The 23,971-nt window shown below is 51.3% G+C and overlaps 1 protein-coding gene and 1 long non-coding RNA gene across 2 annotated transcripts in view; one reads left to right on the top strand and one right to left on the bottom strand.

Moving 5' to 3' along the window:
* Nucleotides 1-23,971, top strand: part of FCGB (Fc gamma binding protein) — a 97,340-nt gene that overhangs the window by 28,731 nt on the left and 44,638 nt on the right. The window contains exons 7-15 of the mRNA XM_071086799.1: nt 560-1,127; nt 8,132-8,724; nt 11,531-12,122; nt 12,240-12,439; nt 14,312-14,453; nt 17,826-18,163; nt 19,803-20,376; nt 20,764-21,380; nt 22,117-22,660. Of these exons, the coding sequence (XP_070942900.1) occupies nt 560-1,127; nt 8,132-8,724; nt 11,531-12,122; nt 12,240-12,439; nt 14,312-14,453; nt 17,826-18,163; nt 19,803-20,376; nt 20,764-21,380; nt 22,117-22,660 (4,168 nt within the window). The remainder of the gene's footprint in view (nt 1-559; nt 1,128-8,131; nt 8,725-11,530; nt 12,123-12,239; nt 12,440-14,311; nt 14,454-17,825; nt 18,164-19,802; nt 20,377-20,763; nt 21,381-22,116; nt 22,661-23,971) is intronic.
* LOC139360269 (uncharacterized) lies at nt 15,330-22,212 on the bottom strand. Its single transcript, XR_011617558.1, has 3 exons — nt 22,093-22,212; nt 18,695-18,870; nt 15,330-18,271 (listed from the first exon to the last, which is right to left on the bottom strand). It is a non-coding gene; the product is annotated as an uncharacterized lncRNA (long non-coding RNA).

Below are 23,971 nucleotides of genomic sequence, written 5' to 3'. Positions count from 1 at the left end.
ACCAGCCTGACCAACATGGTGAAACCCTCTCTCTACTAAAAATACAAAAAAAAGAAAAAAAAAATTAGCCAGGCGCAGTGGTTCACACCTGTAATCCCAGCTACTAGGGAGACTGAGGGAGAATCACTTGAACCCAGGAGGCAGAGGTTGCAGTGAGCCAAGATTGCACCACTGCACTCCAGCCTGGGCAACAGAGTGAGACCCTGTCAAAAAAAAAAAAAAAAAAAAAAGGAAGCTAGTATGGTCGCAGCAGCCTGAGTGAGAGGGACAGTGAGAAGAGGTGAGGTAAGGGAGGTAATGGGGAGATAGACAGATCATGTAGGTTTTGAAGGCCATGGGTGAGGGATTTAAATTTAAGCTGGTGCTTTAGGAATGAAGAGGGGTGAATGGTGAGCCAGGCAGAGGGAACAGCGAGTGCAAAGGCCTTGAGGTGGGACTGAGCATAGTATGTCCAAGAGAATAGCAAGGAGGTCAGGGTAGCTGGAGGTGAGTGAGTTGAAGGTTGGGCCACAGAGCCGTGAATACCCTGACCAGGTGGCCCTCTTGCATCTCCACCCAGGTGGATGACGTCCTTCAGTACCTGCCCTTCCAAGCAGCAGATGGGCAGGTGCAGGTGTTCCGCCAGGGCAGGGACGCCGTCGTGCGCACGGACTTCGGTCTGACTGTCACCTACAACTGGGATGCACGAGTGACTGCCAAGGTGCCCAGTAGCTATGCTGAGGCCCTGTGTGGACTCTGTGGGAACTTCAACGGGGACCCAGCTGACGACCTGGCTCTGCGGGGTGGGGGTCAAGCTGCCAATGCACTGGCTTTTGGGAACAGCTGGCAAGAAGAGACGAGGTCCGGCTGTGGAGCAACTGAACCTGGTGATTGTCCCAAGCTGGACTCCCTGGTGGCCCAGCAGCTGCAGAGCAAGAATGAGTGTGGAATCCTTGCGGACCCCCAGGGGCCCTTCCGAGAGTGCCACAGCAAGCTGGACCCCCAGGGTGCCGTGCGCGACTGTGTGTATGACCGCTGCCTGCTGCCAGGCCAGTCTGGGCCACTATGTGACGCATTGGCCACCTATGCTGCTGCATGCCAGGCTGCTGGAGCCACAGTGCACCCCTGGAGGAGTGAAAAACTTTGCCGTGAGTACCGGAAGTGGCAACTGGGGGACTCAGCCTTATATATTATAGTCATTAATGTATAAATATCATTAATTCTTTTAATCCTTATAATAGCCCAATGAGGTGGGGATTGTGGTTATACCCATTTAACAGATGAAGAAATTGAGGTTCAGAAAGGTTCAGTTACACACCTGGGATCATGATAGCTAGAAAGTCACAGATGGTGGTCATGCAATTGGTATTAGTTTTTTTTTTTTTAGACGGAGTCTCGCTCTGTCACCAGGCTGGAGTGCAGTGGCGTGATCTCGGCTCACTGCAACCTCTGACTCCCTGGTTTAAGCTATTCTCCTGCCTCAGCCTCCAGAGTAGCTGGGATTACAGGCACGCGCCACCACACCCAGCTAATTTTTGTATATTTAGTAGAGATGGGGTTTCACCATGTTGGCCAGGATGGTCTCGATCTCCTGACCTCGTGATCCGCCCACCTCAGCCTCCCAAAGTGCTGGGATTACAGGTGTGAGCCACTGTGCCCGGTGGCAGTTGGTATTTGTAAAATGACTGAGTACACCTGGTGGCCCGGGGTCTGATTCCCACATAACAGCTGTCATTGAGATATGAGCAACAGTATTGTCATTAGGAGTCTCATCTCCCGTCTGGTTCTTTTTGGTCCTCATTTATCCTACCTCACTTATTTACATCTGCCTGACCCCTTGGACAGTCAGTTTGAGAGCCTTGTTTCACAGGTGGGTGCATGAATGGTTTTCCAGTGCCTTTGCTTGCCTATGAAAGAAGTTTGAAAAACCATGTATCCTCTCACCTGATTTTTTTTTTTTTTTAAGATGGGGTCTTTCTCTGTTGCCTAGGCTGGAGTGCAGTGGTGCAATCATAGCTTACTGCAGCCTGGAACTCCTGGGCTCAAGTGATTCTCCTGCCTCAGCCTCCTGAGTAGCTGAAACGGCAGGCATGTACCACCCCAGCTAATTTTAAAAATTTTTTTATAGAGGCAAGGTTTTGATTTTTTGCCCAGGCTGATCTCGAGCTCTTGGGCTCAAGCAATCCTCGTGCCTCGACCTCTCAAAATACTGGGATTTCAGATGTGAGCCATCATACCAGTTTCCTCTCACCTGATTTTTAATTTCTAAAATTCATTATTGAAATATAATACAAATATTTAAAAATACGTACATATCATAAGCTAACAGCTTGATCAGTTTTCACCAAGATAACAAAGCTGTTTGAACAGTCCCAAATTCAAGAAAAAAAACATCCAGGTTCCCAACCCCAAGAAGTAACCACTATTCTGACTTCTAAAGTTTTTGAATTTTGGAATTAATGGAAGCATACATGTCTAGTTTTTCACCTGAAATAATTATAAAATGTATAATTTCCAACAAATGGTAACTTTTGACTTTTAAGAACTTTTTTTTTTGAGATGGAGTCTCACTCTGTCATTCAGGCTGGAGTGCAGTGGCGCGAACTCAGCTCACTGCAACCTCCTCCTCCTGGGTTCAAGCAATTCTCCTGCCTCAGCCTCTCAAGCAGCTGGGACTACAGATGCCCGCCACCACGCTTGGCTAATTTTTTTGTATTTTTAGTAGAGACGGGGTTTCACCATGTTGGCCAGGCTGGTTTTGAACCCCTGACCTCAAATGATCTGCCCAACTCGGTCTCCCAAAGTGCTAGAATTACAGGCGTGAGCCACTGCGCCCAGCCTTAAGAACATTTTTATTAGGGAAAAATTTAAACATACCCAAAGTAAACTAGGATAGTGAGCCCGAATATATCCATCATTTAGTTTCCACAATTATCAACATAATACTGATATTTCAAAATGAAACTATTACTTGACTTATGCTCCTCTTTTAAATGTATTCACCAGATACATAGTCCTCATACATTACATAGTCCTCATAGTTATACATTACAGGCATGAGTCACCACGCCTGGCCAAGTATTTATCCTTTCTCATGATTCTGGGGGCTGCTGAGCTGTTCTCCCAGACTGGGCCAGCTTGGTTGATCTCTGCAGGCTGTTAGAGGCTCAGCCGAGGCTGGGTAATTGAGGGTGATTTTACACATTGGCAGTTGTCAAGCTGGTTGGTTTGGAGGACCCTCAGCTGGGACTTCTTGTCTCTGCTCCACTTGGTCTTATCTTCCAGCAGGTGAGCCCAGGCTTCTTCCCAAGGTGCCCTCAAGATTCCTAAAGCAACAAGAGCACACAAGCCCCAGTGTGCAAGCACTTTCCAAGGCTCTACTTGGTATCATGGTTGCCAATGTCCCATTGGTCAAAGCAAGCACCATGGTCATGCCCAGAGTCAAGACGTGACCCTTGGAAGCCTGTGTCACGATCCCCATCACACTTCTCTGCCACAAGCATACACATATATGACTAAGATTTCAGAATGTTTATAATCCTAGCTACTCAGGATGCTGAGGTGGGAGGATGCCTAGAGGCCTGGAGTTAGAGACCAGCCTGGGCAGCATAGCAAGAGCCTGTTTCTGAAAAACAGTGCAAGCTGGGTGCTGTGGCTCACACCTGTAATCCCAGCACTCTGGGAGGCTGAGGTGGCTGGATCATCTGAGGCCAGGAATTTGAGACCAGGCTGGCCAACATGGTGAAACCCCATCTCTACTAAAAATACTAAAAATTAGCAGGGTGTGGTGGTGGTTGCCTGTAATCCTAGCTACTCGGGAGGCTCAGGCAGAAGAATCGCTTGAACCAGGGAGGCGGAGGTTGTAGTGAGCCGAGATCACGCCACTGCACTCCAGCCTGGGCAACAGAGCAAGACTCTGTCTCAAAAAATTAAATTAAATTAAATTAAATTAAATTAATAAAATAAAATAAAATAAGCAGTGCAGTCTCCACCCATCCCAAATCTTAACATGTGGTGTGTTGCCCTGGGATGTGAAAACTCCCGGGATAAAAGATATAAGAAGTTTTAGAAATTCCTGAGACTGTAAGACTCTAAGTGGTTTTTTTAATGGAGTAAGATATCATTGTAAGTATTGTTTGTGCACAATTGATAAAAATATTAAACAGAAGTAAATTGTAATGGCCATTTTAATGACATCATTCAGTGAGATGGATGGAGCTTCCCCCCACCCAGTATTTCACATATATTGTTAGAATGAGACAGGGTTCAGCATCAATTCTAATCCTACCTTTTATTTTTGTATATATGATATTTATTTATTTTTGAGATAAGATATTATCCTGTCACAGAGGCTGGAGTCCAGTGGCATGATCACAGCTCACTGTAGCCTCAATCTTTGGGCTCGAGTGGTCCTCCTGTGTCAGCCTCCTGAGTAGCTGGGACTACAGGTGCACACTACCATGCCTGGCTATTTTTTTATTTTTTGTAGACACAAGATCTCACTATGTTGTCTAGGCTGGTCTCAAACTCCTGGGCTCAAACCATCCTCCCGCCTTGGCCTCCCAAAGTGCTGAGATTACAGACTTGAGCCACAGCTCCTGGCTTACATGATATTGATAAGTGGGTGGGAGTGGACGGAGTGCAGGTAGAGTAACATCACTCCATGCTCTGAACCCCTCCTGAGTCATAGGGAAGGCACACAGTAAGACACCACAAAATTTACTTTTTATTATCTGTGAGCCGCCAATTCTATTAGGCCCTCCTTTTGACTTATTACTCAATAATGAGTGAGCATTCGTTGTGTTCACAGTGATAGCAATATTTGAAATTGTCTGTTTATGTCCTCAGAGGTTTCACACCCCAGGAAAGTGTGCCATGTGTTAAGATTCAGGATGGGGCCGGGCGCCGTGGCTCACACCTGTAATCCCAGCACTTTGGGAGGCCGAGGCGGGCAGATCACTTGGGGTGAGGAGTTCAAGACCAGCCTGGCCAATATGGCAAAACCCTGTCTCTACAAAAAATATAAAAATTAGCTAGGCATGGTGGTGAGCGCCTGTAATCCCAGCTACTCGGGAGGTTGAGGCAGGACAATCTTTGCTTAAACCTGGGAGGCAGAGATTGCAGTGAGCCGAGATCACACCACTACACTCCAGCCTGGCCCATAGATCGAGACTCTGTCTCAAAAAAAAAAAAAAAAAAAAAAAAAGATTCAGGATGGGTTGGGGACTACACTGTTCTCTTCCGTAAAGTGGAGAAAGCACGCTTGTGAAGGGGACAGGGGGACAATGGGAAGCGGGAATGCTCCTCTAACAGAGCATTCTTGGGCTGTCCTTTTAGGGAGGACACGTATAATTCCAGCTGGCAGTTGTGTGACACGCATCCCACTGGGCAGGTCCTGTTCTAAGGGTTTCTCGTTGAATCCTCACAACCACCCCGTGAGGTGGAATTGCTCTTATTCCTACTTTACAAGATGAAGAAAGAGGACCACAGAGATGTTAAGGAACTAGCCTGAGGTCACACAGCTGGTGGGGTGATTTGAACAGGCTGGCTCCTGATTTTGTGCTGTTAATTATTAGACTCTGTGGCCTCTGTGAAAATTGAGAATCTCTTGTTTCCTCAAAATTCCTCTTGTCCTTCTACCCCTTGGAAGTTCTAGAAGACTGGATCATGAGGGCTTAGACATGCAGATGGAGGCCTGACCCAGCTTCAACAATTATTGGTATTTTGCCATTCTTAGTTCCTCTACATCTCACTCCAGCCCCTCTTTTTTTTTTATAGAATATTTTAGATCAAATTCTAGGCAGATGAGTTCTCCTCTAACTACTTCAGTAAGCATCTGTATTCAGCAACAAAAATGGACTTTTAAGGAACAGGACTTCCCTTTTCATGCCTGTAATCCCAGCACTTTGGGAGGCCTAGGTGGAAGGATCGCTGGAGGCCAGGAGTTCAAGACCAGCCTGGGCAACATAACAAAACCCTGTCTCTACAAAAATAAAAATAAAGAATAAGCCGGGCGTGGTGACTAGTGCCTATCATTTCAGCTACTCAGGAGGCTAAGGTGGGAGAATATCTTCAGCCCAGGAGGTGGAGGCGGCAGTGAGCCAAGACGGTGCCACTGCACTCCAGTGAGACCCTGTCTCTAAAAAAAAAAAAAAAAAAAAAAAGGAAGGAAGAAAGAGATATGAGGGCATGTGGTAATTAATTACCAGTAACAAAAATAATATCAATTCCCTAACATCATGTAAAGCCCAATCTGGGTTCAAATTTTCCCAATTGTCTAAAAAAAAAAAAAAAAAAGGTTTTTTTCTATTTTGTTTGGCTCTAGAACCAAACCAAATACACATACTGCATTGGATTGATCTACCTTGTTGCTTTTACTCTGTCAGAATTTCCTTCCTTTGTTCCTCCCAACATAGTATTATGAAAATTGTCAAATATACAAAAAAGTTGAAATAATTTTACAGTGAAGACCCATAAACCTGCCACCTGGACTCTACACTCTAATCCTGTTTCTTTTCTTTTTCTTTTTTTTTTTTTTGAGATGGAGTCTCGCTCTGTCGCCCAATCTGTAGTGCAGTGGCACGATCTCGGCTCACTGCAACCTCCGCCTCCCGGGTTCAAGCGATTCTCCCACCTCAGCCTCCCACGTAGCTGGGATTACAGATGTGCGCCACCATGCCCAGCTAATTTTTGTATTTTTGGTAGAAATGGGTTTTACCATGTTGGTTAGGCTGGTTTCAAACTCCTGACCTCAAGTGATCCTCCCGCCTCGGCTTCCCAAAGTGCCGTGATTACACGTGTGAGCTACCGCGCCCAGCCTCTACACTCTAATTCTAATTCACTCACTTGCCTTATCACGTATCTATCCCTCCATCCAGCTCTTCCTTTTGTTTATGTCACTTCATTATTGGGAAAGATAGGTCATTTATCCTGCAGAATTTTCTATTTTCAGGATCTGGCTAGTTGCTATTTTGGAGTGTTATTGAACTTGTCCCTATGTCCCCATGATTCTCCTGTAAGCTGGATGTTAGCTTCAGAACAGCACCACCCAGCAGAACTTCAATGATGACAGCTCCATATTTGAGCTGTTCAAATACATACCAGGTTGCCACAGGTCACATGTGGCTGCTGAGCGCTTGCAGTGAGGATGTTGTGACCGAAGGGCTAAAGCTTCAATTTTGTTACATTTTAATTAATTTACATCTAAATGGTCCCAAGTGGCTAGTGGCTACTGTATTAGACAGCACAGATAGAGATTTAATGTGGTTTAGTTTTAGCCACTTAGATTTGCTTTTTGTAGACTGGAGTGACTGGAGTGACTGGAGTTTGGGGAGGGGAGAAGGGAGGGTTTTTTTTATAACACTGGCTAAATATTTTAATTTAATTACTGCTATAGAAGGAAGAAGCTAAAAGTATGGCATTCACAAATACACTGCATAGATTATACACACACACACACAAAAATATATGCATATGCATGTTTAAAATATATACCACATATCAACACCATGTATCCAACTTGAATAAGGTCATTAAAGACATAATAGAAGGCCGGGTGTGGTGGCTTATTCCTGTAATCCCAGCACTTCGGGAGGCTGACGCAGGGGGACTGCTTGAGCCCAGCAGTTTGAGGCCAGCCTAGGCAACATAGCGAGACCCCATCTCTACACAAAATTTAAAAAGTTAGCCAGGCATGGTGGTGCACATCTATAGTTCCGGCTACTCAGGAGGCTGAAGTGGGAGGATTGCTTGAGCCCAGGAGGTCAAAGCTGCAGTGAGCTGTGATAGCAAGCACCACCGAGCTCCATTCAGTCTGAGTAACAGAGTGACCCATTTCTCAAAAAAAAAAAAAAAAAAAAAAGAAAAAAACCATAATAGACAACTCCAAACTACAGTTAAATTGGGAAAGAATCTTAATTATCAGGATCAGATTAACTGCGATGTAATGTGTTCCCCAAGCTCCCTGCAATGGGACCGCTTGTGTGTGAGTGTCTTTGAGCATCTGTGTGTGCATACGAATGTGTTGGGGGACCGCTTGTGTGTGAGTGTGTTTGAGTGTGTGTGTGCATATGAATGTATTGGGGCTGGGGGGTATCGAGTCCTGCTCCCTAGGAGCAGGAATTCTTGATCTTGATGTCTCCTCTCCCTGCAGCACTGAGCTGTCCACCCAACAGCCACTATGAGGCGTGTTCCTACGGCTGCCCGCTGTCCTGTGGAGACCTCCCAGTGCACGGAGGCTGTGGCTCAGAATGCCATGAGGGCTGCGTGTGCGATGAGGGCTTTGCGCTCAGTGGTGAGTCCTGCCTGCCTCTGGCCTCCTGTGGCTGCGTACACCAGGGCACCTACTACCCACCAGGCCAGACCTTCTACCCTGGCCCCGGGTGTGATTCCCTTTGCCACTGCCAGGAGGGCGGCCTAGTATCCTGTGAGCCCTCCAGCTGCGGCCCGCACGAGGCCTGCCAGCCATCCGGTGGCAGCTTGGGCTGTGTGGCCGTGGGCTCTGCCACCTGCCAGGCGTCGGGAGACCCCCACTACACCACCTTCGATGGCCGCCGCTTCGACTTCATGGGCACCTGCGTGTATGTGCTGGCTCAGACCTGCGGCACCCGGCCTGGCCTGCATCGGTTTGCCGTCCTGCAGGAGAACGTGGCCTGGGGTAATGGGCGAGTCAGTGTGACCAGGGTGATCACGGTCCAGGTGGGAAACTTCACCCTGCGGCTGGAGCAGAGACAGTGGAAGGTCACGGTGAGAGCAGATGGGGAGCACGGGGGTGAGGGGCCTGTGGGTGGGTGGGGCACAGGCAGTGCTCAGCCCAGAAGTTGGGGACACAGAGATGAGAGTGCATGTGCGAGGCCTGGGGTCCCTGAGGACAGAAGCTGCCAATAAGAACCCAGCGTGGGAAGCCAATGAGGGAGGTGTCATCAGGGACTTGGGAGCTGCTCCCCCTACTCTGTCCCTCAGTCTCCACCCTCTCTTCACCTCCATGCATTGACTTTTCTTTTTTTCTTTTTCTTTCTTTCTTTCTTTTTTTTTTTTTTTTTTGAGATGGAGTATCATTCTGTCACCCAGGCTACAATGCAATGGTGCAACCTGGGCTTACTACAACCTCCGCCTCCTGGGTTCAATCAATTCTCCTGCCTCAGCCTCCCAAGTAGCTGGGATTACAGGTGCCCACCACTACAACTGGCTAATTTTTGTATTTAGTAGAGACAGGATTTCGTCATGTTGTCCAGGCTGGTCTCAAATGTCTGACCTTGTGATCCGCCTGCCTCAGCCTCCCAAAGTGCTGGGATTACAGGGGTGAACCACTGCGCCTGGCCGCATGGACTTTTCACTCCAAATCTCTCCCACCCTCTCCTCCCTCCCACTCCATCCTCTCCCCACCTCAATCCTGGATTCTGTCCTACTCACCTCCCTATTCTGCCACTCATTGGCAGGACGTGGTGCCATCAGAGGTTGAGAAAGCCCAAGGCTTGAGAAGCTTCATGGGCAGGGGACAATCTGTGGGTGACACTATCACCCCCTTAACAACAACAACAGCAGCTATAGTTTCTATACAGCTGACTGCAGACCTTTTGGCCGCCAGGCACTTCATGTCCATGGTGTCTGTATGTGTGCACCAGGAGCTGCAGGCACTATGACGTGCTTTATTTTTCAGAGTGGGGTGGCCCATCACTGGCCATAGTCCCCCAGCAAAGGTGGAGCTTGAACCCCGTGCTGCTCTGCAGAACTTTTCTTACCAAGAAGATCTGGTCTCATATGAACACTGACATCTCAGTTACGGTGGAGGAGTTTCCCCTGAGATCCCACTGAAACACACACATGCAGCTGTTTCTCTGGTAGCAGTATTGGCGAAGGTGCTGATAAATTGCTGACTTAATCTGGTGAACTGGACAACCGCGACTTTTTTTTTTTTTTTTTTTTTTTGAGACAGAAACTCACTTTGTCACCCAGGCTAGAGTGTAGGATGCAATCTTGACTCGCTGCAACTTCTTCCTGTTGGTTTCAAGTGATTCTCCTGTCTCAGCTACAAGCACCGGCCACCATGCCCAGCTACTTTTTTGTATTTTTAGTAGAGATGGGGGTTTTACCATGTTGCCCACGATGGTCTCAATCTCCTGACCTCGGGATCCACCCACCTTGGCCTCCCAAAATGCTGGCAGTACAGGTGTGAACCACCATGCCTGGCCAAATTTTTTTTGTATAGAGAGGGGTCTTGCTATGTTGCCCAGGCTGGTCTTGAACTCCTGGGCTCAGGAGACCCTCCCACCTTGGCCTCCCAAAGTGCTGGAATTACAGCTGTGAACCACTGCTCCTGACCAATTTTTTTTTATTTTTTTTATTTTGTAGAGACAGGATCTCCATATTTTACTCAGGCTGACCTTGAACTCCTGGGCTCAAGTGATCTTCCCACCTTGACCTCTCAAAGTGCTGCGATTATAGACACGAGCCACTGTGCCCCATCCAGGGGTGGATTTATGAGGCTTTGTTGGTGCCTAGTAATCTTAAACTGAAACCACTGGTCCTCAGCTCATAGGTTTGAGTTCATTTCCCCAAGAATTTAGTCTAACTTTCCACCCGCTGATGCTTTAAAGCATAAACCTGTGGTGTCCGTTTACTCTTCAGAAGAAAAACCTCCATTCATAGCTGCTAGTAACGGCAGATGCTCCTGAAGCATGCATGCTATGCCAGCCATGTTTCTCAGCACTTTACAGACATTAATTTATTTGATCCTGACAACAGTTCCATGGGGCAAACACCTTATTCCCACCTGAGAGATGAGGAAACAGAAACAGGGAGAGGTGACTCACTTGCCCAAGGTCACAAAGAGGGTAAGGGGGAAACTGTTTGAACTTGGGCAAGTGGCTCTGGGGGCCATTATTGCTTATTAATGCCTGCATCGAGTGGTACATAAAGGATAGCTGGAGGCTTGTTACTTCATTGAGACCTGTGTTCATTTCCCGTGGTGCCATAACAAATTACCACAAGTTTGGTGGCTTAAAACAATAGAAATGTACTTTCCGACAGTCCTGGATGCCAGAAGTTCAACATCAGGGTGTCGGCAGAGCTGCACGGCCTCCAAAGGCACTGGTTGGGGAATCTTGCTTTCCCTTTCCAGCTCTGGAGGCTCCAGGTTCTCTGGGCTTGTGACCACACCATTCTAATCTGTGCCTTCATCTTCATGTGGCCGTTTCTGTGTGTCTCTGTGTCTTTTTCTTTCTGGCTCTTATAAGGACACCTGCCGTTGGATTTAGGGCCCAGCTTAATCCAGGACAATCTCATGTTGACGTTATTTCCCTGAATCCATCTGCAAAGAACTTTATTCCAATTAAGCTCACATTATGGGATTCTGGGTGAATATGCATTTTATGGACCACCATTCAATCCACTATGAGGCCCTATTATTCTACCAGTTTTAGAGATACAAAAAGTGAAGACCTAAGAGGTGAGGACACACAGATCTTCAGCATCAGGCATGGGCTTGAACTAGGGTCCGACCTCCACTCAAAGTTTATTTTCTGAAGCGTGGCCTGCCTCTCTCGCCTCCCAGGTGAACGGTGTGGACATGAAGCTGCCCGTGGTGCTGGCCAACGGCCAGATCCGAGCCTCCCAGCATGGTTCAGACGTTGTGATTGAGACCGACTTCGGCCTGCGTGTGGCCTACGACCTTGTGTACTATGTGCGGGTCACCATCCCCGGAAACTACTACCAGCAGATGTGCGGCCTGTGTGGGAACTACAACGGCGACCCCAAGGATGACTTCCAGAAGCCCAATGGCTCACAGGCAGGCAACGCCAATGACTTCGGCAACTCCTGGGAGGAGGCGGTACCTGGCTCTCCCTGCCTGCCGCCGCCCACCTGCCCGCCAGGGAGCGAGGGCTGTGACACCAGCAAGTGTCCTCCTGAGCAGGAGAAGAAGTATCAGAAGGAGGAGTTCTGTGGCCTCCTCTCCAGCGCCACAGGGCCGCTGGCTTCCTGCCACAAGCTGGTGGATCCCCAGGGTCCCTTGCAAGATTGCGTCTTTGATCTCTGCCTGGGTGGTGGGAACCTGAGCATTCTCTGCAGCAACATCCATGCCTATGTGAGTGCTTGCCAGGCGGCTGGAGGCCACGTGAAGCCCTGGAGGACGGAAACTTTCTGTCGTGAGTGAGGGAGAGCCAGAGGGGCAGGGAGGGGAGAGGTTGAAGCACAGAAGGGTAGACCCTGGGCCTTGCAGCCCCTCCCTCCCCAGGGCTCTGACGGGCACCCCCTCCTTGCAGCCATAAAGTGCCCAGCGAACAGCCACTACGAGCTCTGCGCGGACACCTGCTCCCTGGGCTGCGCGGCTCTCAGTGCCCCTCTGCAGTGCCCAGATGAGTGTGCTGAAGGCTGCCAGTGTGACTCCGGCTTCCTCTACAACGGTGAAGCCTGCGTGCCCATCCAGCAGTGTGGCTGCTACCACAATGGTGTCTACTATGAGGTAGGAACCTAGTCATCTGGGGCAGAATATGGGGCCTCATGCTTCCCACTCCTCATCAGCCCCACAGCCTACTTGGTCTACTTGGTCTCTTATTTATTTCTTTTAGAGTCAGGGTCTCACTCTGTCACCCAGGCTGGAGTGCAGTGGTACGGTCATAGCTTACTGCAGCCTTGAGTTCCTTGGCTCAAGCAATCCTTCACCTCACCTCCCAAGTATTTGGGACTACAGGCATGCACCACCAAGCCCAGCAAGTTTTTAATTTTCTTGTGGAGACATAGATATGGGGGCATCTCACTATGTTGCTCAGGCTGGTTGTGAACTCCAGGCCTCAAGCCATCTTCCCACCTGCCCTCCCCAAGTGTTGGGATTAATGGCATGAGCCACCATGCCTGGGTGACTCAGCCTCTCTCTCTGTTTTTTGGGTTTTTTTGAGACTGAGTCTTACTCTGTCGTCCAGGCTGGAGTGCAACCTCCGCCTCCTGGGTTCAAGCTCACTGCAACCTCAGCCTCCCAGGTTCAAGTAATTCTCCTGCCTCAGCCTCCCGAGAAGCTGGGACTACAGGCACGGGCCACCACGCACAGTTAATTTGGTAGAGATGGGATTTTGCCATATTGGCCAGGCTGGTCTCGAACTCTTGACTTCAAGTGATCCTCCCGCCTTGGCCTCCCAAACTGCAGGGATTACAGGTGTGAGCCACTGCAGCTAGTCTACTCAGCCTCTTGAATGTCTCTTGTACCCACTCCTTTCCCCATCCCCATGGTCCTCCTGTGGTCCAGCTGGTCCCCTCCCACCTGGGTCCCTCCCAGCTCCTACCTTTGCTCCCTCTGGTCCACCCTCCACATGGCAGTGGTAAAGATCTTCCTAAATATGACCATAGGCTCCGAAGCTTTAAACCCTTCCCTGACTCCCCAGGTCAAGTTGTGGCTTTGCCTTCCAGGTCTGGATGAAGGAAGCCTTTCTGACCACAAAGACAAGATTTTCATCTGTTATACCAGCTGCTAACACCCTCTGTTTCCCTCTCCCACTGTCTCCCTGTTGGCCCTTTTTCTTTGACTGGAAGATGTATTTGTCTAATGTCCGTCTCCCTTGCAGGACTGTGAGCTGCCCGAGGGGTGGGACCCTCTCTCTGTTGTTCTCTTCACATGAGTAATAGTAATAATAACAGAAAATATGTAGATAGTGCTTACTATGTATCTGGTAATGTTTTAAGTGCTATGTGTGCATATTTTACATACACATTACATATCTAAAAATTTTTTATTCTGAAAATTTTCAAACATGAAAAAAGTAAGAGAACAGTGGAATGACTGTCCATGTACTTACCCATCACTTAGCTTAAAAAATAAGCCACATCCTCCCAATCTTGTTTCATGTCTACCCCACTTATCTCTCCTATCTGAATGATTTAAGGGACGCCTTTTTCCTTTCATCTGCACTTTACATGTGTTATTAACTCGGTTATAGTTCCATAGGCAAGTGCTACTATTATCTGCAATTTGCAAATCAGGAAACTGAGCCATAAAGAGGTGAAGTAACTTGCTCAGAGTCACACAGTTGGGAAACAGAAGAAATGGGCTTCAAGCCCAGGCGATCTGCCCTTAGTTACTATGCCACACTGTTTCTCCTACAGCAGAGATTGAGCGGATATTTTGGAATGAATGAGTTAATGAATAAAAGTGAATGAACAAATGTACAAATGAATGACGGCCCCAAACCCATGCTGTGCCTCAGCTTCACAGACAGGGCGCCATCCTGCTGAGAGATGTCCCTTGTCTGTGATGTCTGCAAACCCCTCTGTGCCCAGAATGCCAGAGATGTGAGAGTCGGCTCCCACCCATGGTGTCTGATGGCCGTGCCCTCTCTCCCCACAGCCGGAGCAGACAGTCCTCATTGACGACTGTCAGCAGCAGTGTACGTGCCATGCGGGTAAAGGTGTGCTGTGCCAGAAACACAGCTGCAAGCCGGGGCAGGTGTGCCAGCCCTCCGGAGGCGTCCTGAGCTGCATCACCAAAGGTGCTGGGCTGGGCTGGGACTGGGGCTGATGTGACTATGGATGGAGTACAGGGACTCTGGGGCCGAGGGTGATGTGACTGGGGTGTCCATGGCGGGAGGTGCACAGGACTAATGATGGAGGTCGCAGACCTGGAGACCCCTGGGCTGGGTTTCACAGGGCCAGGGCCACCTACTGTGGGAGGCAGGGACCCTTAGGGAAAATCCAGGCTGTGGGGACCCTCAGAGGTTTCTCAGGGTTGATGTCAGAGACCCTCGGTATAAGGCAGGGACAGGCGTGCGTTTGCTGATACGGGCTACATGGTAAATGTTTCAGCTTGCAGGCTGTATGGTCTCGTTCCAACTACTCACTCTGCCATTGTGGCATGAAAGCAGCCGTAGACTATATAAGTGAAGAGGTGAGGCTGCTATAAGACTTTAGAATACAAGAGCAGCAGCCTAGGGGGCCATGGTGAGCTGACCGCTGGTGCGTGGAATTAGGCTTGGAGCTTCAGACACTAGCACCAAAGGGCAGGGGAGAGACTGGGATCCCAGGGACAGGGACAGAGAGCAGAGTTCTGAGTCTCAGGCACAGAGACCCCACCAAGGCAGAACATTGGATATGGGGACCCCTCTCAGGTGGGAGATCAGCATTTCTAGGGGTATAGTCTCCGATGTGGGAACCCCACAGACTAAATCTAGGACACAGAGCCACCCCCAGGGCTCATTTCTTAGGACGACGAGCAGAGAACCCTCCTCTCCGCATGGATAAGAGAATAAGAGCTCCAGCACCAAGGTGTAGGGCTAAGACTCTCAGGGTGATGAGCAGGATAATGGGACTCCAAGGAACGGGGTGTATATCGCTCAGCATCCAGTCGAGAGACAGAAAGCACCCAGCCATTTGAATGAGGAAAGTTTAATTAAAGAATCATTTACTTATTAATAGGAGATTAACTATTAAAGGGTAAAGAGGACCTGGTGCGGTGGCTCACACACCCAGCACTTTGGGAGGATTGCTTGAGGCCAGGAGTTCAAGACCAGTCTGGGCAACATAGCGAGACACCCGTCTCCACAAAAAATTTAAACGTAGCCAGGCGTGGTGATATACGCCTGTGGTCCCGGCTATTCAGGAGGCTGAGTTGGGAGGATCACTTGAGCCCAGGAGTTCGAGGCTGCAGTGAGCTATGATTGTACCACTGCGCTCCAGCCTGGGCAAGATAGCAACACCTTGTCTCTTTACAAATAAAGAAATAGAAATAAGAAACAGCAAAGAGAAGGCTAAAGAATACCACCAAAGCAGACAGAGGAAGTAGCCCCCACTTCTAGGGCTAAGGTAGAGGCCTCATGGAAGGGAGAAATGGGCCCCTCCTCTTCAAGGAGGGGAGAATCAGCCCCAAGGCTGAGTCCAGTCCTAGTGCAGCTGTAGCCCACTGGGTGGCACAGAGGTTTCTGCAGGCTGGAGCTGGCAAGAAGGAAACCCCTCACTGGGAAGCCAGCTGGGACCAGTGGCACTTGCTGACTGTGGCCACACACCCTGGCCAGAGCTGGAAGGGCCAAACCGGCTGGAAGCCAGACCAGGAGCCCCTCCCTGCTGCAGCGACTCTCCAGCCCCCTCTGTTGACAAAGCTTAACTCCGCGGGTGCATCTGAAGCTGAGAGGCGGTACATTGGTAACAGGCACAGGAGGAAGGAGACATTTGAAGACTGGCTTCTCCCACACAGGGATTCCACAAGCTGGGGTCACAGATGTACTAACCGTAGGAACAGGGTCTTGGACACAGAAGCCCTCCAGGACAGGGCCTCAGCAGTGAGGCACCCCTGGAGGCTACTGTCTTTAATAAAGCAACCCTCAGGGACGGAGTTTTGCACTGAGGGAGCCCCAGGCCATGAGACTTAACTAGTTAGGGCCTCAAACGTTTCAAATCATGCTGAGACCCCTGGCACTGAGCTCTTGCCAGAAGATCACCCAGGGCCCTAGTCTAGGGCACAGAGGCCGCCAGGACCTGGAGAAGTCCAGGGGGCTGAGATCTCAGGCATGGGGGACCCTGAGACTAAGATCCTTTTTTTTTTATTGAGATAAAGTCTCACTCTGTCGCCTAGGCTGGAGTGTAGTGATGCAGTGCGATCATAACTCACTGAAGCCTCCATCTCCTTGGCACAAGCAATCCTCTCGCCTCAGCCTCCCAAGTAGCGGGGGACTACAGGCACACACCACCATGCCTGGCTAATTTATTAATTTCTTTTTTGTAGAAATGGGGTCTTCCTATGCTACCCAGGCTGGTCTCCAACTCCAGGGATCAAGCGATCCTCCCACCTCAGCCTCTTGAAGTGCTGGTATTACAGGCCTGAGCCACCACACCTGGCCTGGGGCCCAGGCCTTGAACAGAGAGAACTATAGTGCTGGGATCTCAGACATGAATGCTCTCAGGGCAGGCATTGCAGACACAAGGACCCCTGGGGCACAGATCTCAACGTGGGTCAAGTGCACCTTTTCTCTAAAGGGCTAGATGGTAAATGTTTAAGCTTGCAGGCTATGCCTTCTCCATCACAGCTACTCACTCTGCCATGGTGGCGTGAAAGCAGCCGTAGACTATGTAAGTGAAGAGGGTGAGGTTCCTATAAAACTTAAAATACAAGAACAGGCTACAATCTCAAGCAAGGGCCCCATGGAAACTACATCGTAAACACAGGCCCAGAGCCTTGGTCTTAGGTGCATGGACTCCACAACCTCAGTCTCACACAGCAAATGGCAGGGCCTCAGTCTCAGAGGTAGGGGGACTCTAGGGCCTGGGTCTTGGCTGTAGGGACCTCTGGGGCCCGGGTCTCAGGTATGGGAACTTTGACACCCGAGACTTAGACACAGTCCACCATGGGGCCACAGTGTCAGACGTGTGGGACTCCCAGGGGCTGGTCTTGAAAATAACAGGCTGGGCGTGGTGGCTCATGCCTGTAATCCCAGCACTCTGGGAGGCCAAGGTTGGCTGATCACTTGATGTCAGGAGCTCGAGACCAGCCTGGAAAACATGATCAAACTCTGTCTCTACTAAAAATACAAAAATCAGCCAAGGATGGTGGCGGGCACCTGTAATCCCAGCTACTCAGGAGGCTGAGTCAGGAGAATCACTTGAGCCCGGGAGGCAGAGGTTGCAGTGAGCCGAGATTGCACCATTGCTCTCCAGCCTGGGTGACAGAGAAAGACTCCATCTCAAAAAACCAACAAAACAAAACAAAATACAAAAGCAAACTATAGGACCTGGGTCCTAGACATGAGGACTCTGGAATCCGGTCTTGCCTGCGGTAACCCTCAGATCCCTGGCACAGACTGGGGTAGATGTGGAGGCAGCGGCCATCCTTTACAATGGGCAGCCTCTCAAGGTCCTCCCTCTTCTGTCCCCAGACCCGTGCGACGGTGTGACATGCCGGCCACAGGAGACGTGCAAGGAGCAGGGTGGCCAGGGCGTGTGCGTGCCCAACTATGAGGCCACGTGCTGGCTGTGGGGCGACCCACACTACCACTCCTTCGACGGCCGGGCGTTTGACTTCCAGGGCACCTGTAACTATGTGCTGGCAACAACTGGCTGCCCGGGGGTCAACACCCAGGGCCTGACGCCCTTCACCGTCACCACCAAGAACGAGAACCGGGGCAACCCTGCTGTGTCCTATGTGAGAGTCGTCACTGTGGCTGCCCTGGGCACCAACATCTCCATCCACAAGGGCGAGATCGGCAAAGTCCGGGTATGTGTGGCAGGATGGTCCCCTGAGGTCCCCGGGAGGACAGGAGAGATCCTGACGACCACAGTTAGCAGCTCGAGGCTCCTTGTCTTCACCTGGGCCTGAAACAAACTGTCAACAAAAAGAATAATTCCAGCAAAAATATCTCCCCGCTCCTGGGAATTAGACAAGCCTAGCCCTTTTCTTTTTTTTTTTTTTTTTTTTTTGAGACGGAGTCTCACGTTGTTGCCCAGGCTGGAGTGCAGTGGCGCGATCTCGGCTCACTGCAAGCTCCGCCTCCCGGGTTCCCGCCATTCTCCTGCCTCAGCCTCCTGAGTAGCTGGGACTACAGGCGCCCGCCACCGCGCCCGGCTAATTTTTTGTATTTTTAGTAGAGACGGGGTTTCACTGTGGTCTCGATCTCCTGACCTTGTGATCCGCCCGCCTTGGCCTCCCAAAGTGCTGGGATTACAGGCTTGAGCCACCGCGCCCGGCCGCCTAGCCCTTTTCTAAGGGCTTTAACCTAGGACCTCAGGATTTCTCTTTTTTACAGACCTGGGTTTGAATCCAGCCTCTCCTCCTTATGAGCTAGGTGATGCTGTGCAGTTCACTTGGTAGGCCTCAGTTTCCTCATCTGTGAAGTGGGCATCATATCAGGGCCTGTCCCACAGCAAGGTGCATGTCACATGCTGAGCTCAGAGTCTAGTCCAGGTGAACACTCGTTTGAGTGTCTGTGAGGGAACAAGTGAGAGGCCCAGAGACCAGGACATGGAGAGAAATATAGGGGATTGGGCTGGGCACGGGGGCTCACACCTGTAATCCCAGTACTCTGGGAGACAAGGTGGGTCGATCACCTGAGGTCAGTAGTTCAAGACCAGCCTGGCCAATATGGTGAAACCCTCATCTCTACTAAAAATACAAAAATTAGCTGGGTGTAGTGGCACTACTGTAATCCCAGCTACTCTGGAGGCCGAGGCAGGAGAATCACTTGAACCTGGGAGGCGGAGGTTGCAAGAGCCAAGATTTTGACACTGTACTTCAGCCTGGACGACAGAGCGAGTATCCATTCCCCCCCCCCCCCCCGCAAAAAAAAAAAAACATATATACACACACACACACACATATATATATATATATATATAGTGAGATCACAGGAGAGAGATGGGCTGTCCTTTCTGCCCAGGGAAATGGAGATAGAGCTTAATGGTAGCTCACAGACAGACAGAGAGAGAGGGATGGAACAGAGTAGGCGGTGAATAAATGATGGTGAGTGAGTGGAAGAGACACACAGAGAATGAGGGAGGGAGGGAGGAAGGGAAGAGGAGGGAGGGAGAGACAGACAGAGAGAGAGAACACCAAGTGATATAGACTTAGGTGAAGACAGAGGGAGAGAGATACAGAGAGACAGAGAGACAGAGACACAGAGACAAGGCAGGGAGATAGAGATCAAGGGAGAAGATCTAGAAAAAGTAAAGTGAGATTTCATTCCCCAAGACCTGGGCCAGAACAAATGTCCACACGGTGTCCGATGACAATCCAACTATCAGAGGAAGGCCTTGGCCTCTCCCAGCCCCCGGTAGGGTGAGAGAGAGGGAGGCAGAGGGCCAGAGCTGGGGCCGTAACACCTCCAGTGACCCGTTTGACTTCTTCCTCCTTCCCCAAGGTGAACGGTGTGCTGACAGCGTTGCCTGTCTCTGAGGCCAACGGGCGGATTTCAGTGACCCACGGTGCATCCAAGGCACTGCTGGTAGCTGACTTTGGACTGCAAGTCAGCTATGACTGGAATTGGCGGGTAGATGTGACGCTGCCCAGCAGCTATCATGGCGCAGTGTGCGGGCTCTGTGGTAACATGGACCGCAACCCTAACAATGACCAGGCCTTCCCTAATGGCACCCTGGCTCCCTCCATACCCATCTGGGGCGGCAGCTGGCGAGTCCCAGGCTGGGACCCACTGTGTTGGGACGTATGTCCGGGATCCTGCCCAACGTGCCCTGAGGACAAGCTGGAACAGTACGAGGGCCCTGGCTTTTGCGGACCCCTGGTCCCTGGCGCAGGGGGCCCCTTCGCCACCTGCCATGCTCATGTGCCACCGGAGAGCTTCTTCAAGGGCTGTGTCCTGGACGTCTGCATGGGTGGTGGAGCCCACGACATTCTTTGCAAGGCACTGGCTTCCTACGTGGCCGCCTGCCAGGCCGCTGGGGTTGTCATCGAAGACTGGCGGCCACAGGTCGGCTGTGGTGAGTGTCGGGGTAGCAGAGGCGGGGCTGGGGTCACGTTCCCGTCTCTTCGGAGCTAGTTTGGTTTCACTCTGGTCCTCCTGGGTCTCTTTGTTTGCTTTTCTCTCTGTTTGTCTCTCTGTCTCTTGGTGCTCGTCTCTGTGCCTCGCTTTGCTTGTCTCTGTTTCTCATTCTCTCTCCCTCAGTTTCTTCTTGGGTCTCCTGGTCTCCTGCTTTCTCCCATTTGTTTCTCTGTGTTCTCTGTCTCTCTGTGTCTTGTCCTCTGTCTCCCCCTTTCGGTGTCTGCTCCCTATTGTCGCTGTCTATCTCCTCCCACCCTGTCCTATGACCCCACGCTAACACCCTTCTCTCTGTTTCTCTCCTTCCTGCTCCTTCATCTGTCTACAGAGATCACCTGCCCAGAAAACAGCCACTATGAGGTCTGTGGCCCACCCTGCCCGGCCAGCTGTCCGTCCCCTGCGCCCCCTGCGACCCCAGCCGTATGCGAGGGTCCCTGTGTGGAGGGCTGCCAGTGCGACGCGGGTTTCGTGCTAAGTGCTGACCGCTGTGTTCCCCTAAACAACAGCTGCGGCTGCTGGGCCAACGGCACCTACCACGAGGCGGGCAGTGAGTTTTGGGCTGATGGCACCTGCTCCCACAGGTGCCGCTGCGGGCCTGGGGGCGGCTCGCTGGTCTGCACACCTGCCAGCTGTGGGCTGGGTGAAGTGTGTGGCCTCCTGCCATCCGGCCAGCACGGCTGCCAGCCCGTCAGCACAGCTGAGTGCCAGGCCTGGGGTGACCCCCATTATGTCACTCTGGATGGGCACCGATTCGATTTCCAAGGCAACTGCGAGTACCTGCTGAGTGCACCCTGCCACGGACTACCCTCCGGGGCTGCGAACTTCACTGTCACTGTAGCCAATGAGCACCGGGGCAGCCAGGCTGTCAGCTACACCCGCAGTGTCACCCTGCAAATCTACAACCACAGCCTGACACTGAGTGCCCGCTGGCCCCGGCAGCTACAGGTGAGGAGGGCTGTGGGCCAGACAGAAGCGGGTGCCAGCTCTGGGATTGCCTGAGATGGTAAGGGCTTCACCATTCCCCTGGGCGGGCACCTTTCACAGCTTAGCTGGGGCATGATGGAAGAAGGGTCAGAGGATAGGCCTGGGAGCCTGATGGCTTGGCACCGCGGCTTCTTCCTCTCTGAGCCTACTGTATTCCTCCGAAAACTGGTCTAAGAAAAGTACCTGTTGTAGAGAAGGATGAGGAGTCAGTGACATGTGCCTATAGAGGCTCTTTTTTTTTCTTTTTTTTTTTCTTTCTTGCTTTTCTTTCTCTCTTTTTTTTTTTTCTTAGCCTGACCCTGTTGCCCAGGCTGGAGTGCAGTGACAGGATTAGGGTTCACTGCAGCCTGGAACTCCTGGGTTCAATCGATCCTCCCACCTTGGCCCCTGCCTCCCCAGTGGCCGGGACTAAAGGCGCCGCGACCACACTGGCTAATTTTTCATTTTTTTTTGTAGAGATGCAGGTCTCACTATGTTGCCCAAGCTGGTCTGAACTTCTGGCCTCAAGCCATCCTCCCATCTCGGCCTTCCAAAGTACTGGGATTGTAGGCTGCGCCACCAGGCCCGGCCTATAGATGCTCATTATTATTTTCAGAGGGGAGGTGACATGCTCAGGGTCCCACAGCTAGTAGGTGGTGGGGCCAGGATTCAAAACCGTGTTCGCTCTGCTTACCGCTCCCCCAACCCCCGCCCGCAGGTGGACGGCGTGTTCGTGGCTCTGCCCTTCCAGCTGGATTCGCTGCTGCACGCACACCTGAGCGGCGCCGACGTAGTGGTGACCACAACCTCAGGGCTCTCGCTGACTTTCGATGGGGACAGCTTCGTGCGCCTGCGCGTGCCGGCGGCGTACGCGGGCGCCCTCTGTGGCTTATGCGGGAACTACAACCAGGACCCCGCAGACGACCTGAAGGCTGTGGACGGGAAGCCCGCTGGATGGCAGGTGGGCGGGGCCACGGGCTGCGGAGAATGTGTGTCTGGGCCATGCCCGTCGCAGTGCACCCCAGAGCAGCAGGAGTCCTTCGGCGGCCCGGACGCCTGCGGCGTGATCTCCGCCACCAACGGCTCGCTGGCGCCCTGCCACGGCCTTGTGCCGCCCGCGCAGTACTTCCAGGGCTGCTTGCTGGACGCCTGCCAAGTTCAGGGCCATCCTGGAGGCCTCTGTCCTGCAGTGGCCGCCTACGTGGCAGCTTGTCAGGCCGCTGGGGCCCAGCTCGGCGAGTGGAGGCGGCCGGACTTCTGTCGTAAGTACTGCTCCGTGCATGGTCCCCATAGTAGGGTCTCTCCCTGCCCTTCCTTTCCAGGACTGTAAGACAGCAGCTCCTTCCTCCTCCATGGGGCTCAGGGGCCACCTTCCTTCCTCTGAGTGGGTATCTCCTGTCAGGAAACACCTTGGCTCTCACACACTGAAATGCCCCAAGTCAGGTACTGCAGTGAGAGAGAGTCAGTTAGAAACAAGTATTGAGAGTCTGGCCGCGGTGGCTCACGCCTATAATCCCAGCACTTTGGGAGGCCAAGGCAGGCAGATCACCTGAGGTCCGGAATTCGAGACTAGCCCAGTCAACATAGTGATACCCCCGTCCCTACTAAAAGTACAAAATTCATCCAGGTGTGGTGGCGGGCACCTGTAATCCCAGCTAATAGGGAAGCTGAGGCAGGAGAATCACTTGAACCCAGGAGGCAGAGGTTGCAGTGAGCCGAGATCGCGCCGGTGCACTCCAGCCTGGGTAACAGAGACTCCATCTCAAAAAAAAAAAAAAAAAAAAAAAAACCAGAAAGAAACAAACACCTAGTCAGAAACCCGGGGTCTAGGACACTCTTGGGGATTGGTGATTCATGTTCTCAGACATCCAAGGCATGTAGATTGGGATGACTGACCCTGCCTCAATCACATAGCAGGGTACCCTTGGTTAGGAAGACCTAGTGAGTTACAACTGGTCACAGGGCCCTGGTCTGTTGCACACACTGAAATACACCTAGCCACACAGAATTAGTCGCATGCCTTCAGTGGTATCTGCTTAGATTTTATACTAACTGGTCAGATACACTCAGAAAGAATCAGGATCCTGACATAGCCCTGGGCAGATCTACACAGATGCATAGTTGGATAGTCCTAGGCGGTTCCCTTCAGGCAGGTCTCCTGGTCACAGGTATCCTGCCAACTTCACCCAGGCACAGCCTTAGACCATGTCACACGGACTCTGGGAGATGCTCCAGGTCAGACACCCACAGCTGGGTGCCCTCGGGCAGAGTCATACCCTGAGATACATGTGGCCCCATACCCCAGTCACATTCACACCCTGAGATACCCGTAGTCAGTTCTGATCTTGCATAACCCGAATAGATAAGAGTGATCCATTTCACCCAGGTAATCCTGGCTGACATAGTGAGACCCCATCTCTACAAAAAATCATAATAAATAGCCGGATGTGGTGGCTCACCCCTGTAGTCCCAGCCAATCGGGAGGCTGAGGCCAGAGGATCGCTTGAGGTGGAGGTGGAGGCTGCAGCAAGCTGTGACTGGGCCTCTGCACTCCAGCCTGAGTGAGATAGAGT

This window comes from Macaca nemestrina, chromosome 20 (assembly GCF_043159975.1).
Source record: "Macaca nemestrina isolate mMacNem1 chromosome 20, mMacNem.hap1, whole genome shotgun sequence".
NCBI classification, from domain to species: Eukaryota; Metazoa; Chordata; class Mammalia; order Primates; family Cercopithecidae; genus Macaca; species Macaca nemestrina.
The sequence above is the reverse complement of the archived record's forward strand: the minus strand, read 5'-3'. Positions and strand labels throughout refer to the sequence as shown.